Genomic DNA, 16,251 nt, shown 5'->3' with positions numbered 1-16,251 from the left:
GGTCCTCTTGCAGATATTCTTGTGTTGGGGCACTCCGGAAGTAGACCTCTTCGCGGCAACGGCAAACAAGAGACTTCCCCTGTATGCCTCCAGAAACGGACTGGGAGCTCTTGAGATTCCATGGCACAACATGAGGACCTATGCTTTCCCACCTCTGCCTCAGATTCATCGGACGATTTGCAAGCTGAAGAACACAGTGAATTGTTCTCTTCTGCTCATAGCCCTGTGGTGGCCAGCCAGGTTCTGGTTTTCAGAGCTTCAACATCTGTCGGTGTGTGCACCAATCAGGCTTCTGCTAGTTCCCGATCTGCTTCACCAGAGAGATCGACAGCTGTGGCACCCCTCCCCACAATCGTTCAGCTTGGCAGCATGGTGCCTGAGTTCAGATCTTTAGAACATCTCAACTTGTCTGCTGACATGTGCATAATTCAAGCAGCCAGGAAGCCTTCGACGAGGTCGACGAGGTCGCAGTATAAGAGCAAGTGGCTTCGGTTGTGTCACTGGTGCTTAGCCAAACAATTGGACCCCAGGGTGGCTACGATTGACACGGTGCTGTCTTTCGTCTCTCATCTTCAGGCATTCATGTCCTGTCATGCAGGACTTACCTTTAGACTGTGGCCGCCTACCTATCCACGGACCAGTACTCTCTTTCACTGTCAAACCCAGTGATTAAAAGACACTTTGCGGGTCTTGTGCGTCTTTTCCCTCCTGTTCGCAGACCGCGTCCGACGTGGGATCTGAACGTGGTTGTTACAGCCTTGTGCCATAAGCCTTTCGAACCAATGGCTATGGTAGATCTTAAGCACCTGTCATGGAAGGTGGCTTTCTTTGTCGCCATTACCTCAGCAAGGTGAGTGAGTGACCTCCAAGCTTTCCACAAGGATAAGGTTGTCCTAAGGACGAATCCTTCTTTCCTACCAAAGATGGTTTCTGATTTCCATCTAAATCAGTCATTCTCGCTGCCAGTCTTCTTTCCAAACCCGGCTTCGGAAGCTGAGAGGGTTTTGCATTGCTTGGATGTTAGAAGAGCTCTTAAGTTCTATCTGGACAGAACTTCTGAACTACGGAGTTCTTCTCAACTTTTTGTAAGCTTTGGTAACCCGCAAGGCAAGCAGGCCTCCAAAGCGACCATCTCCAGATGGATTGCTGTCTGTATTAAGGAGTCTTACACTGTTCAGGGTCTACAGCCTCCTAAAGGGATTCATGCACATCTGGTACGGGGCAAGGCAGCCTCTGTTGCCTTTCAAAAGTATGTCCCCTGGGAGACCATTGGAAAGCGGCTACTTGGGCCTCCCCTTTTGGCTTTTTGTAAACATTACTGCTTGGACTTGAGCTCCAAATCTGACGCTCAGTTTGGGCAGGCTGTGCTGAAAAACCTTTTCAGTAAGGTCTCCGACGTATGATTATAACCAGGTCACTCAACGTAGTGACAACCTTACTACTAGTCCATAGTCCCATTTCCTCCATACGCCCGCCCGCCGTCCCCTCTAATAAGGTTCCTCTATTATTGCTTAAGGGTCTCTGACCTGGCGATAGAAAAGGAGTGATGGGCGATGCGCTGGGCGGAGCTAAGAAGGGCGGGGTTGCGGCCGCGTGCAGTACCACGCGTAAAAAGAGGAAGGACACATTTTTTTAAAATGATGCTTTTACAAAGTGCTCCGGTCCCGTCCAACAGGACGGAGGAATGTCCTATAACTATGGAGGAAAGGGGACTATGGTCTAGGAGTAAGGTGGTCACTACGGTGAGTAACCTGGTTATTTCTGTTTTGTCTTGTTTGTTGTACGTCCAAGATCTATACATTGGTTGTTAAAAAGTTCTTTGTGATTACAATTAGTTTCTCTATTTCATAAATTTAGGAATAATGCTGTATGATTCTTGGTAAATTATGAATTTTACAATCTAGATGCAATGTAATGGTATTGAGATTGTTACTGTTCTGTTCTCTGTATGTTCATTCCAAATAAATAAAGTGAATACATTTTTTTTAAAAAAGTGGTCTAAAACAGTGGACGCTGTATTGGAAACGAAGTTGTATCATCAACTCGTGTCAAGCTATAAAAGAAATGGGCCGTCTTGAATCATACCTCATACGATTTCCGAATAAGAACTGCTGTTGTGATTTCTTGAGGTTTAATGTCCTTAATATCGGTGAGATTAAAGAAATGAGGGGAGAGATCACTGCAGGACTATCGGACTGTAGATTATGCAAAGTCGATAATTGTAAAGAGTCGTTAAGGCATTTGTTTGAATGCATGGCACTGAGCAAGGAATGCCTGTGTTTTGAATGTTTGTAACAAATCTGGAAAGAGTGGATTTAGACTCTTTATGGTGGGATATGTTACATAACAGATTGGTCTTGCCCTATTACGCTTTCCCTCTGAGACATGCCAGCTTCTTTAGTAATGCTCACAGTAATGCCACTTTCACAAAGGCTGGTTAAATCAGCGCTAATATCCGCATCATTAGCCACTGTACTGAGAGAGGCCCCGTGTGCCCTTGGTGAGACCTCCTCTGCTACCCCTCCACCAGGGTCTCTGCTCTAGACTTCATAACACGTTGTAGCGACTTACCTCTGCTGCCGTCTTGTGTGCTGCGCACGGCACAGTCCCTGAATCGGTGGCCTCCGAGATCCCACTTCCCTGACCGCACCTGCCTTTGCACCTGTCACACACACCCTCGCCACCACTACAACTACAGGAGCTGTGCCTGACTGCTCCTTCTGTACTGAGTGCCGTAAACAGCACAGCCCCGGGAACTGAGGCCGCTGATGGACCCATTGTCACGGCCTCCTTTACCATCACGCCCGTCGCGCACACCATCGCCTCCACTGCTACTACCACCGTGAGCAGAGCCTCCATTCTCCACCTAACTGTTCTGGCCCACCGTCCAGCCCAGAACTGTCGCAGACCACTGAGTGGCCCATTACCACACCGAGGTAGGACCCATCACCACCACCACAACCCATGTACTACAAGTGGCCACCCCCTCACCTATGCAGGCTGGCAAACGCCCTACTTCCACAGCCGCACCACGGCCGTGTCATATCACCCTCCTCACTACGGATCTCTTGTCGGTCTACTGCTCTGTCTGGTCCTCTGCCCGCACCCACACCTGCCTTGCCACCACTGCAACTGGCATCAGAGCTGGGCCTCTCTCTTCCACCTGCTGTCCCAGCCCACTACTCGGCTCAGCACAAGTCTGCCTTTGCCCTTCTACAACAGACTGCCGCACTGCCTATCCCTTCACCCGCTTCACCTCCTGGGCTCTCCCTATCTTCCTGCCTCATCTCGCCTAACCTTGTCCTGCAGTCGCTGCCTATGCCACCGCTGCCAACTGTCTCTGTCCATTGAGCACCACCTACTACAACCTTCTACTCGGGACCTTCTCCTCAGCCCCTGCTGCTCACCATACTGCCTTGGACGCTCTGCTGCTCCTCCTCCCCAAGAATCTTCCTGACCTCATCAGCTGCCCTTGATCGCTCCCTGCTGCAATTTCAACTCTTAAGGATCCTGCTGTTCTCACCTCTCGGACTTTCTGCTGCCGATCTCCAAAGGTTCCTACCTTCCTCACCAATCCACCCTTGGACGCTCTGCCGCTGCAACCTTCACTCCACTGCCTAGACACCCACTTAACTGCTTGGGACCCTTACTCACCCCCCCTTCAGGGCCTCCTCCTCGGCCCCCGCCACTCAGCGCACTGCCCTGGACGCTCTGCTGAGCTTCCTCCCCTAACACTCTGCTGCAGGGCCACCAACACATATTCTAATCCCCTTCTTGTCATGAACTCTTATGTCTTTCCCCTTCCCAGCCTCCCTCCTTCTCCTTCCCCCACTCCCTCTCCCTCCTCCTCTTCCTCTTCTTCCCTCTCTTCCCCATGTCCACCCCCCCCTCACCTCCCTTCCTGTCCACCCCCTCCCCCACGCACTTTCCCTCCTCGCTCCAATCATATCCACCTCCCCACTGTCAATCCCTCTAGTCTCATCAACATTACCCTCTGGAATGCCAGATCCATCTGCAATAAAGCCACTGCGGCCCTTGACCTTCTTAATTATTACAGACCTCCTGGCCCTCTCTCTTCCTTCTGTGAAGACCTGGACCACCACCTCTCATCTCTCCCTCCCCTACTCCTCTCTCTGTCCTCGGCGACTTTAACTTCCCTCTTTCAACCTCCTCTCAATCTTCCCCTCTTCTCTCCTTACTCGACTCCTACCTCCTCTCTCCCCTTCCTACCCCCCCACCCACTCCTCCGGCTCCACTTTCGATCTCATCCTTCTCTCCTCTCACTCTTCTTCACCCGTATCGTCTCTTCCCAACTATCTCTGACCATGCCTTACTCTCCTTCTACCTCACTCCCCACCCTCTTCTCTGTCCTCCCCCTCTGCCTCCGCCCCCTCCTTCTCTCGTTGTGATCTTCACAACTTCAGCCCTTCTCTCTTCCTCAACTCCTGTTCTTCCTCTCTTCCCCCTCTCCCTGATTTCTCATCTCTCTCGGCTAACGACGCCCTCTCCTCACTGTCCTCCTCTATATCCTCCAGTCTCTACCAACTCTATCCTCTTACTTCCTTCTCCCCCTCTCGCAAACCTTCCCAACCCTGACTCTCCTCTCACCTTCTGTCCATGCGTTGCCTCCTCCGTTGCCTCGAAAGACGTTGGCTCAAATCCCCTTCTCTGACTAATCAATCCTCCTACTTCTCTGATCACTCTGACTCTTGCCTCACATCTGCCAAGCGCTCCTACTATTCTAACCTCCTCCACTCACAAGCTTCTCACCCCTGCCGCATTTTCCAGACCCTCTCTCGCCTTCTTTCCCCTCCTACTTCTGACCCTTCCACTAACTCTTCCCCTCTCTCCCTCCAACTTTGCCAACTTCTCATCCAAAAGTCTCTCTACGCCAAAACATCCTCGCCTTCCTTCTCCCCTCCTTCCCCCTCCTCCTCTTCCATCTCTGCTAACATGTCCAATTCTCTCCTATTACCCCAGCCTGCGTCTCCCGTCTCATGTCCAAAAACCACCCTACCGCTTCCCCCTATGATCCCATCCCCACCTCCCTCATCCCCAAAATCTACCCTCTCCTCATCCCTTACCTAACCACCTTCTTCAACACATGTCTCTCTGCTACCTTTCCCTCAGCTTTCAAACATGCCACCATCATCCCTATCCTGAAGAAACCTTCTGCTAGCCCTCTTCTTGCTTCCATCTTCAGACCAATCTCCCTTCTCACTTTCATCTCAAAGCTCCTTGAGCGCCTAGCCTACTCTCAACTCTCATCTTTCCTATCCTCACACTCCCTCCTTCCCGCCTCTCACAGTCTGGCTTCTGCCCTAAACACTGCACTGAGACTGCTCTCACTTATGTACTTAATTCTCTCCTCACTGCTCGCTACGCTAAGCAATCCTCAATTCTCATCCTCCTTGACTTCTCTGCAGCTTTTGATACCGTAGATCGCCCCTTACTTCTTGGCTCTCTGTCCTCTTTCAGCTTCAAAGGCTCTGTCCTCTCCTGGCTCTCCTTTTACCTCTCCAATCGATCCTTTACTGTCTCTTGGGGCGGCCGCTCTTCCACAACCTGTTGAACTATGGCATTCCCCAGGGATCCGTACTAGGACCCTTCCTTTTCTCTCTTTATACCTCCCTTCTCGCCCTGTCATCTCTTCCTTTGGCATCTCCCACCATTTCTACGAAGATGACACCCAACTCTTTCTCTCCTTCTCTTCTTTCACTCCCGACCTCCATCACAATCTCTCTTCCTGCCTTACGGCCATAAAACACTGGATGTCATCCCATTTTCTTTCCCTCGACACTGACAAGACTGAAGTGCTTTTCTTCCCTCCTAACACTCTTTCCTCCCCTTACCCCAACGTTTCATCCACTTTCCCCTTTCCAATATCCCCATCTCCACCCACGCCTGCAATCTTGGCCTCCACATTGACTCCCCCCTCTCCTTCTCCAACCACATCTCTTTAACCTCTTCAAGATCCGCTCCTCTCTCACCTTACACGCTTCAAAACTCTTGATCTCCTCCCTTATTTTCTCCCGCCTCTTCTACTGCTCCTCTCCGGACTCCCTGTCCCTCAACTGACTCCCCTAAAATCCATCTGCCACTCCTCTATACGTACTCTGTCTTCTTGGCCCTAGACACTCTATTTCTACCTCACTCTCTCAACTCGGCTGGCTTCCCTTGTTTATTTGTGCATTTATATAGCGCTACGAACCCTCAGGCATCTGAGCGCTGCTTATTTCCCACGGTGTGTGGTGCTCATTTATTGACCTCGGAAGGATGAAAGGCTGAGTTTGGGCCTGCCAGGATTCGAACCTGTGTCAGCAGGCTCTGCACGGATGTCAAAGCGAGCGCTCTACTCGCTGTGCTATCTGACCGGCTTGCTTTCCTTTCCTTCCTTTCACCACAAAAAATTCAATTCCTCTGTCTTGTCTACAAATCTCTCTATGATCTCGCCCCCTTATCGCTCTTCCTTGCTTTCATTTTACTCTCCTTCCCGCCCTCTCCGCTCAGCTGATCTCTACCTACTCACTGTTGCCCCAGCCCCATGTGCCTCCTCCCGCTTCCGCTCCTTTCAACTCCTGGCCCCCCCTTCACTGGAACTCCCTACCTCTTCTATCCGTTCCTCCCCTACCTACTCATCCTTCCGTTCCTCTCTGAAAGCCCTTCTTCTTCACTCCCCCCGACTCTCCTTCCCTTCCCCTCCCTCCTTCCCCCTCCTCCCGCTGACCTCAAATCTGATATTGAAACCTCCAGGGGCCCTATGAGGTAACCAGGGGGCACCCCTCCCCCCCTTTCCCTTCCCTTCTTTCCCCCTTCCTCCCCTCCCCCTGACCTTAAAGAAAAATGACATTGAAACCTTCCTTACCACCCCCCCTCCCCTTCCCCTCCTTTTAAGTAAATTGTTCTGCATACTGTATTACTGGTTTGTTTCATGTTTGTAAATCTGCTTATTTCATTATTGTACCTTGTTATACTGTAAAGCGCTTTGGATTAAAGCGCTATATAAACTCCATAAACATCATAGAGTAGTATGAACACGGAATATTTTAACTGATGAATTAAGTGCACAGGTTAAATGCTGCATAAATCAATGAATTGTCTTTTATTTGTATTTGTTTTTCTACTTTATGATTTTGTATCTTTTGCTATATGCAAAATGCTATATATATATTATATATATAGCATTTTAAAAAAGATACAAAATCATAAAGTAGAAAAATATATATATATATATATATATTTATTTCTGAGGCTTGTGGAAGCTGCTTAGATCACATGCTGTGCATAGGCCGACATCTAGTGGAAGCTGCAGAGTAGTTTGTTTTTCGAAACTCGAAAATGGGCGTCGACACAGGGCGTGCCAGTAATACTATCCCTAATGTGACGTCCACTGTACCCATGATCCCTCACGCGTCTAGGACCCTCAGATTGTTTTTTTCCGCCATACCGGTCGGAAGCATCCCACGGAGTTCCTGGCCTTAGCCACAATTTTGCTAAAATATCTTAATATTTCTCCACCCCAACGTCGAGCCACCGAAGTTCGACACTCTACGTCGGCCCGGAGAAGGAATCAACCGTCGACAGCTGCACGACAGACTTGGGCCTCGGAAGGCCTCTGGCCTCTGCCCGGGCCTTGGGAGGCCTCTGGCCTCGGCCCTGCAAGTAGGGACAGTGGGGGGTGACACATGCTCTACACTCTTTAATATATAGGTACATCTTCTATATATTCCTACAATCATTAGCCCACTGCCACAAGGTGCGTATGGAGGGTACCCCTTTCCAATTTTGCCCCAAGTGTAACCGCAAGTACCCTTGGGTTGACAGACAGGCCACGTGCAACCTCTGCTTGCCGAGGGAGCACCCCGAGGCGAACTGCAGAGCGTGTAGTAGGTTTAAACCGAAAACACTTAAGGACCGTCCGATCAAGCGTTGGGCCCACCGCGCCAGGCGTCAAGAGGCCATGGCAGCGGAGGGCGCCTTCAGCGATGCTGTGCTTTCGGACGAGCGCAAGTCCCCGACCTCGGAAGGTCATCCGGCAGGGCGGCTATGGGGAAAACACCCGGCGACACAAGCGCTACCCACACCACTTCCACCAAACCTAAGTCCCACCGAGACTCGACGCGCACGTCGAGTTCTCGGAAAGAGGCACACAGAGAACGGTCCACCGAATCGGTGTCCTCTGGGCGTTCTCGATCTAGATCGCCGCATGACTCCAGGCAGCCATTCACTGTTGCCAAGAGTGCCTCGCTCCCTAAGGTAACTGAGGTTCGATCATCAGAAGACAAAGTCGACCTCTATCCCCAGCCGCACTCCAGGAGTCTGCATCAGCAGACCGCTTAACGGCTGTTCCCGAGTCCCAACCTCCACACTCTAGAGATAGGGACACTACCCCCGAACCTCGACGCCAGATGTCGAAAGGCTCTGAAGGGGCAAAAAAACATGGAAAACACCCTTCCACCCACAGGGAGGGGGGAAAACAACAAATGAAGCATTCTCTACCTTCTTCCACACTTCAGAAGCAGTCAGACAGGCAAAAACAGACGGTCAAGTCTCAGTCTTCTGTCATTTTAAAGACCCCTGCACAAACACATAGGTCCAGTCAGGACAAGACAGGGAAACTCTCCCAGGAAAGAGTCATTCCCAGCTCAAAGGAATGGTCTAGTGACGACATAGACAGTGTTATGTCTAGGATGTCGTCTTTGTCAGACTTCTATGCCAAGAATCCTGAACACTTCCTCTCATATACCCCTGACTGGGCTTCACCCTCAAGTTCTAGGGACCTGATACCCCCAAGTAAAAGACCTGGGTTGAAGCACCAACACGGCTCTTCGGACCCTTTCTGTATACAGCCCTACTCTCAATATGAGGATCCACCCTTTATTGAGTATCCTGATTTGGGCATGTTGGGAGACCAATCTGGGATGGGCTACTATGGGGAAGACGAGGACCAAGAGGAGGAAGAGGAAGACCCAGAAACCTACAGGGTAGATTCCCCAGTAGACAAAGATCCCCCGGGTAACCGACTCCCCTGTCGACAACCAACCTCTCTTGAATGAAGTTTTGTCCAGAGCGGCAGAACACTTCCACATTGACACCCAGGGAGCACAAGAAGAGAGGGACATTGCCGAGGAATTAATGGGAGAAAGGAGACCTGTTGCCAGGCCATCCCTATCCTTAAATCAATACAAAGGAGAATAGACCCCCCTTGTAAATCCCAACCTCACCAGGGCGGTAAACCCCAGGATTGAAAAACCTTTCCGGGCAGCCCAATCAGACCCGCTGTGCATAAGGGGGCAGCTTAAACCGGACTCCCTGGTAGTTACGAACACCCGAAAGAGGGCGGGAACACCCCTGTCATCGTCCGAAGCTCCTCCAGACAAGGAGAGCAAGAAGATTTATGGTTTGGGTAGGAAAGTAGCCTCCACTTCCACCTACCAGGCAAGGATTGCCAACTCCACCACCCTACTGGCGAGTTACAACTGCCATCAATGGGAAGAAGTCGCAGCACTCATAGACTCCACCCCAGAACCCTTTAAGAGCCAATTGGCACAGGTTGCGTCGGAAGGAAGAGCCGTGTCCGGTTGCATCTTAAAGGCAACCTTCGATGCCCGGATAACGCCAGCAGATTGATAGCAGAAAGCACTGTTATCAAAAGACAGACTTGCTTACGTCAATCTGAGTTCAAACCTGAAACCCAAGCATCGCTAATAGAAAACCGGTGGAGACGGATCTACTGTTTGGAAAGGTGGTAGAGGACGTGCTGAAAAATGCAAAGGATGAGTACGAGACTCTCAGATCCCTGGCCAATTAACCAACAAACCCCCCAATCAGAGAGGGAATGTCAATTTTCGTCACCCACGCAGCAAAAAATTCCCAGAGAGGATCCAACTATTCCCAGGGGCAGGGTACACCATGGAACAACCACCACCAGCAGTCTACCCAGGATTATGGCAGGGGCAATAAGAGAGGACATGGAAAAGGTAGAGGCAGCCCCGGTAGAGGCGGCGGCATGCCTCCACCAAAACAGTGACGTTCCGTTCAGGGTCCCTTCACACGCATCCCCAGTAGGGGGACGCATTACCAACTTCACCCAAGCTTGGGAAGGGATCACATCAGACAGATGGATGCTGTCCACAGTGTCCGCAGGATACTGCATAGAACTGTTAGAGCGTCCCCGAAACCACCCTCCACGTCAAAAGGTACACTCATTAGACCACCAGAAGATCCTCCTCGATGAGATCACCAATCTTCTAACAAAGAACGCGATCGAACTCGTCCCGGGACACCAGGTAAACAAAGGTATTTATTCAACTTACTTCCTTGTGCCAAAAAAAGATTTGACAATGCGCCCAGTATTGGATTTATGGCCTGCAAAGAAGTATGTCAAGCCCCAAAAATTTTGCATGACTGCTCTCCAAGAGGTAATCCCCCCCCCCCTCCCCTAAAAAAGGGGATTACATGGCAACTTTGGACATGAAAGATGCCTATTTTCATATTTCCATGTTCCCAGCGCACAGAAAGTACTTGCGCTTCAAGGTTGACAGTCAGCACTACCAGTTCAAGGTACTGCCCTTTGGAATAGCCTCGGCCCCAAGGGTATTCACCAAGGTACTGGCGGTGGCGGCGGCACACCTACGCAGGGAGGCAATCCCAGTGTACCCTTACCTAGACGACTGGCTCATCACGGTGGAGACCCCAGTAATTTGCAGAACACTCAAGAGGGGTTGGCCTTTCCATCAGAGGAAAGAATTCGGAATATACTGCTGCAAATTCCGCAATATCAGGCCGGTCGCCAGATAATGGTACACAAAGCAATGCGTTTGCTGGGCATGATGGCGTCATGTATTTACCTGGTCCCCCACGCGTGCCTGCGCATGCGTCCCATGCAGGAATGGTTGGCGAAACAGTGGTCTCAGGCAAGTGGTCAGTGGGATGATCTAGTGGTCGTTCCGCTAACACTTGTACAAAGCCTTCACTGGTGGACAAGAGAGAATCTGTCCAAAGGGAAACCCTTTTACGATCCCGACATACAGGCGGTAGTCACGACAGACGCTTGCCTGTCAGGGTGGGGAGCTCACCATCTCCACCACACAGCTCAGGGTCCCTGGTTTCACTCAGTGGCCAAGAATCATATCAACATGCTAGAGCTTCTGGCAGTATTCAGAGCGCTTCAAGCGTTCAAGCCCTACCTGTTGAACCTGTCAGTGCAGATCCGGACGGACAGCACCACAACCATGTTTTACCTGAACAGGCAGGGAGGGACTCGTTCGCCAAATCTGTCCAAGCTTGCCCAGAAGATTTGGATATGGGCACTCAGACGGAACATCTTCCTCTCATCTCAACATATTCCAGGGGATCTCAATTCTCGGGCGGACGACTTGAGCAGAGACCCCCTCCCAGAGGAACACGAATGGTGTCTACACAGAGAGGTCGTAGAAGATATCTTCACTCAGTGGGGTTTCCCCACTATAGACCTATTCGCCACAAGTGAAAACAGACCGTGCCCAGAATTCGCATACAGGTTCCCCCAACCAGACTCCCAGGGGAACGCCCTGTGGATGAACTGGTCAGGGATGTTTGCGTACGCTTTTCCACCAACTCCTCATCAGGAAGGTGGTCAACAAGATGAACAGAGAATCGATGACGCTCGTCCTAGATGTTCCCATGTGAGCAAGACAACCATGGTTCCCACACTAAAGCAGACTAGGGTGTGCGAACCCATCAAACTCACGGGCTGGTACAACCTACTGTCCCAGCACCAAGCTCAGAAAGTGCATCCTCAACCCAACTCGATGAACCTGGCAGCATGGCTCCTGAGGTCATAGTTTGGACATCTCAATTTACCGCAGAGATGTATGGACATCCTAAAAGAATCTAGGAAACCAAACACGAGGCACTGCTCCTTTGACAAGTGGAAAAAATGTGTAATCTGGTGCCAGAATAAGCAAATCAGCCCAGTTGATTGCACTCCTTCCACAATTGTCACATACATGCTCCACCTGCTGGACGCAGGGTTGGTTTTTAATTCACTGAAGGTACACCTGGCGGCTCTGTCAGCATACACCACCTCCCATAACAAGGTGTTGTGGTGGAAAGCACCAGTAGTTAAAGCATTCATGGAAGGAGTAAAGAGACTTCACCCTCCAGTTTCAAACCCACCACCAGGATGGAACCTTAATGTGGTGCTAGCTAAACTCATGGGCCCCCCATTCGAGCCCATGCATAAAAGCAGTCTCAAACACCTGACTTATAAGACACCCTTCTTAGTAGCTATTACATCTATAAGAAGGGTCAGTGAAATTCAAGCTCTATCAGTGCAGGACCCTTTCTTTACGGTTCTTAACGATAAACTGGTTTTACGTACACACCCTAGGTTCTCACCTACGTTTATTTCTAAATTCCACGTGAACCAGTCCATCGAGCTTCCAGCTTTCTTCCAAGACCCACAAAGCTCGGCTGAAGTGAAACTACACACCCTAGATGTGCGTAGGGCAGTCCTATACTATGTAAACAAAACCAGAACGCTAAGGAAAACAGAACGGTTTGTCTCCGTAGCTACAGGCAGAGAGGGAACTTGCGTCTCTAAAGGTGCCATCTCAAAGTGGATTATTAACTGTATCCAGCTGTGTTACTCCCTTGCTGAAAAAACTCTGCCTTTCACGCCAAGAGCCCACTCTACAAGAGGCATTGGGGCCACCCTGGCTTTCATTGCAAATGTACCCCTTGACACCATTTGCAAAGCAGCTACTTGGAGCTCTATGCACCTTTACTCAGCACTACTGCATTGACACCCATTCCAAGACAGATACTCAATTGGGACAAGCGGTTCTAAGACATGTATTTGCTCATGACCCTTCTCGCATCCCACCTCCTAACACTGCTTGCTAATCTATGCACAGCATGTGATCTAAGCAGATTCCACAAGCCTCAGAAGGGGATACATTACTCACTGTAATCGTATTTCTGATGCTTGTATCTGCTTAGATTCACATGCGACCCACCCTTCCTCCACTCTGAGAGAAGGCACATGGATGCTTGTAGTCTTATCTTTCTATCTATCTGCTTGAATTATGTGTACTCGCGCTACTCCTCATGCTAGTTCATGTCAGAAAAAATACAATCTGAGGGTCCTAGACGCATGAGGGATCATGGGTACAGTGGACGTCGCACTAGGGATAGTATTACTGGCACACCCTGTGTCGGCGCCTATTTTCGAGATTCGAAAAACAAACTGTAATACTCCGCAGCTTCCACTAGATGTCGGCCTATGCACAGCATGTGAATCTAAGCAGATACAAGCATCAGAAATACGATTACGGTGAGATATATATATATATATATATATATATATATATATATATATTCTATAGCTTACATTAGCTTACCTTTTTAAATTGTTATCTTTTGTAAAGGTTAAATAATAACCAGAAACAAACAAATAAAAAATATAATACACTGTCCGGGAGATTTGCCTACGCCCCCCAACAACTCCGATTGCCCTTCTCAACAGAATAGTGCACAAGATGCACCAGGAACAAGTCACGCTAATCCTGGTGGCACCAATGTGGCTTTGACAGCCAAGGTTCTCCCATCTAATGAGAATGTCTGTCTCCCCTCCCAAGAAACTGACCTACCGGCACACATGTCACAGGACCTAGCGAGAACACTGCACCCGTGTCCCCCAAACTTGCCTCCTGAGGTCAGAGTTTGGGCATCTCCAATTACCTCAAAGATACACTGACATATTTAGAGGCACGGAAACCTAACACTGGACATTGTTATTCCAATAAGTGGACACAAGTTTTTGTCATATGGTGCAACTCTAAAAGCACCAATCCTGTTGACTGTTTACCTAAAGATAAAGGGCCTCAGTACAAGTTTGGCGGAGGGGGAAAAAATAGCTGGTAACGGAATTACAGCCAATGTTCCCAGCTCTGTCATACTAAGAGTATGGCGCTGGAGTGGAGGATTTACCTCCAGCAAAATGCTGCAGGTAAATCCTCCAACTCTGCTGAAAAATCAGCATTATCGCTGCAGTAATTCCACCAAAAAAGCCCCATTGAGTCCTATTGACTCAAAAGAAATGGGGATTTAAACCACCACTTGTGATCCGGTGGTAACAGTAATTCAGTTTGATGGTATCTGGGCAGATTTACCGGCCAGATTACACCAAACGCGTAATGAGGCCCATAGTTTTTATCTAACACACGCATTAGACTCAGGACTTGTTTTCAACTCACTCAAGGTCCACCTCGCTTTCATCTCTGCGTATACCACGTCACAGAGCAAGGTTTCATGGTAGAATATTCCTGTAATTGAGGCATTCATGGAAGTGGTAAAAAGGCTTCACCCTCCTATTTCTAACCCAACTCCCGGATTGGATGTGAATGTTCTCACGAGATTAATGGGACCTCCTTTTGAGCCAAAGCAGAAGGCCAGTCTTAAAGCTCTCACCTGCTACTTTCATAAGGATGGTTAGTGAACTGCAGGCCCTCTCAGTTCAGGACCCATTTGTGACTATTCACAAAGATAAGGTGGTACTGCGCACACACCTACGTTTTGCACCAAAATTCATTTATAAGTTCCATGTGAACCAGTCACTCAAACTTCCTACTTTCTTTCAGAATCCAACTAACTCGGCTAAAAGAAGCCTCCATACACTAGATGTTAGGATAGTAGTAGTGTACTACCTTGAAAAGATTAAACCATAAAGAAAGAAAAGCCAATTCTTTGTCTCTGTGACTGCTGGTAGAGAAGGGGACCCACGTCTCTAAATCAGCTATTTCCAAATGGATTGTCACACTGTTACTCTCTTGCCAAAAGACTTACCATTACACCTAGAACTCTCTACTAGAGGCACAGGAGCTACTATAGCCTTTATTGCCAATGTTCCCCTTGATTCTATTTGCAAGGCAATGCAGCTACCTGGAGTTCTGTTCACACCTTCACTCAACACTACTGCTTAGACATGCACTTGAAGTCTGATTCTCAGGTGGGACAAGCGGTGCTAAGACATCTCCTTGCTACTGTTCCTTCACACACTCGACCACCATCTCCTGGTACTGCTCGCTAATCTATGTGCAACATGTGAGTCTAAGCAGATTAATAAGCATCAGAAGACATGCATTACTCACCGTAATAGCATTTCAGATGATTGCATCTGCTTGGATTCACATGCACCCACCCTTCCGTCCCTCTTGGAGTAGGAGAATAAACATCTTGCACCTTCTTTCTTCTGTACTCACGCGCTTTGTAAGTCTTCCTCACGGCAGAAGAAAAACAATCAATGGGACCTCGCCACGTGAAGGATTTTGGGTACACTACAAGTCACGTTGGGGAAAGTGTTAAAGTCACGCCCATGTCGACGTCCCTTTTCGAACTTCGAAAGAAATATTCAATACTATGCGATTACCAATAATGTCGGACTATGTGCACAGCATGTGAATATAAGCAGACATCAGAGCTGAGAGGAAGGTAAAAAAAAGATCCATCCAAGAATGGGGAGGAAACCATGGGACCCAGCCCGTTGGAGTATATGCTACTCAAAAAGGCATAGTTCACCTGGAAAAATAAGTAAACAGGGGTTCACTGCCAGCATCTTGTACTGGACACATTTAAAAAGTAAGAAAGTCACCTAGAACAAAAAAGGGGTATAATGTGTCCTGTCCTTGTAGCACTCCACTCAAAGGGGATTGTGCTGCTATTCAAAAGTGAATGGCGAAAAAGCAAATGGGAGAGTTCTCCCTAAACTGATAACCCAAGGGGTTACCCAGTGCACACCAAATGAAATGGGTGAGAGTCCAAAGCTATAGCAGATATGATAGGGGTGTCCCATTGAAGTCAATGGGGGAAAGTTTGTAATAGAAACATCTTCCCTAACAGCCAATGCCTTAACACGGAGGGCCTTATTATGAGTCAATATTTTGTTTTAGATGTGTGGTGTACTTGCAATTGGAAATGCGTTTGTCATATTCATACGGGAAACCTCTTAACTGCTGAATATTGTCTCCGTTTCTATTTTTTATTCATTTAGAAAAGGAAATCGAATCTGTTTGCATAGTCCTCTTGTTTCCAATTCTGATCTTTTTGCTCTCACTTTCTTGTTATAGGAAGAAAAAGAAGAACCGGGAGACCCATAATGCAGGTAAAAACTGGAATGTTTGTTTGCCTATTGTGCTCTTGCATCATACCACACAGTACAGTAGGATTTCTGTAAGTGCAGCCCATTCTACCATCTTTAAACACTTCCAT

At 48.9% G+C, this 16,251-nt stretch overlaps 1 protein-coding gene across 2 annotated transcripts in view; it reads left to right on the top strand.

Moving 5' to 3' along the window:
- USF3 (upstream transcription factor family member 3) overlaps positions 1–16,251 on the top strand; it is a 412,604-nt gene that overhangs the window by 242,131 nt on the left and 154,222 nt on the right. For both annotated transcript variants that reach the window (XM_069635868.1, XM_069635867.1), the window contains one exon: positions 16,110–16,144. In XM_069635868.1, the coding sequence (XP_069491969.1) occupies positions 16,110–16,144 (35 nt within the window). The remainder of the gene's footprint in view (positions 1–16,109; positions 16,145–16,251) is intronic.

This window comes from Ambystoma mexicanum, chromosome 7p, assembly GCF_040938575.1.
Source record: "Ambystoma mexicanum isolate Mex_15411 chromosome 7p, UKY_AmexF1_1, whole genome shotgun sequence".
In the NCBI taxonomy this organism is placed as follows: domain Eukaryota; kingdom Metazoa; phylum Chordata; class Amphibia; order Caudata; family Ambystomatidae; genus Ambystoma; species Ambystoma mexicanum.
Note: the sequence above shows the minus strand (reverse complement) of the source record. Positions and strands in the feature narration are given on the sequence as shown.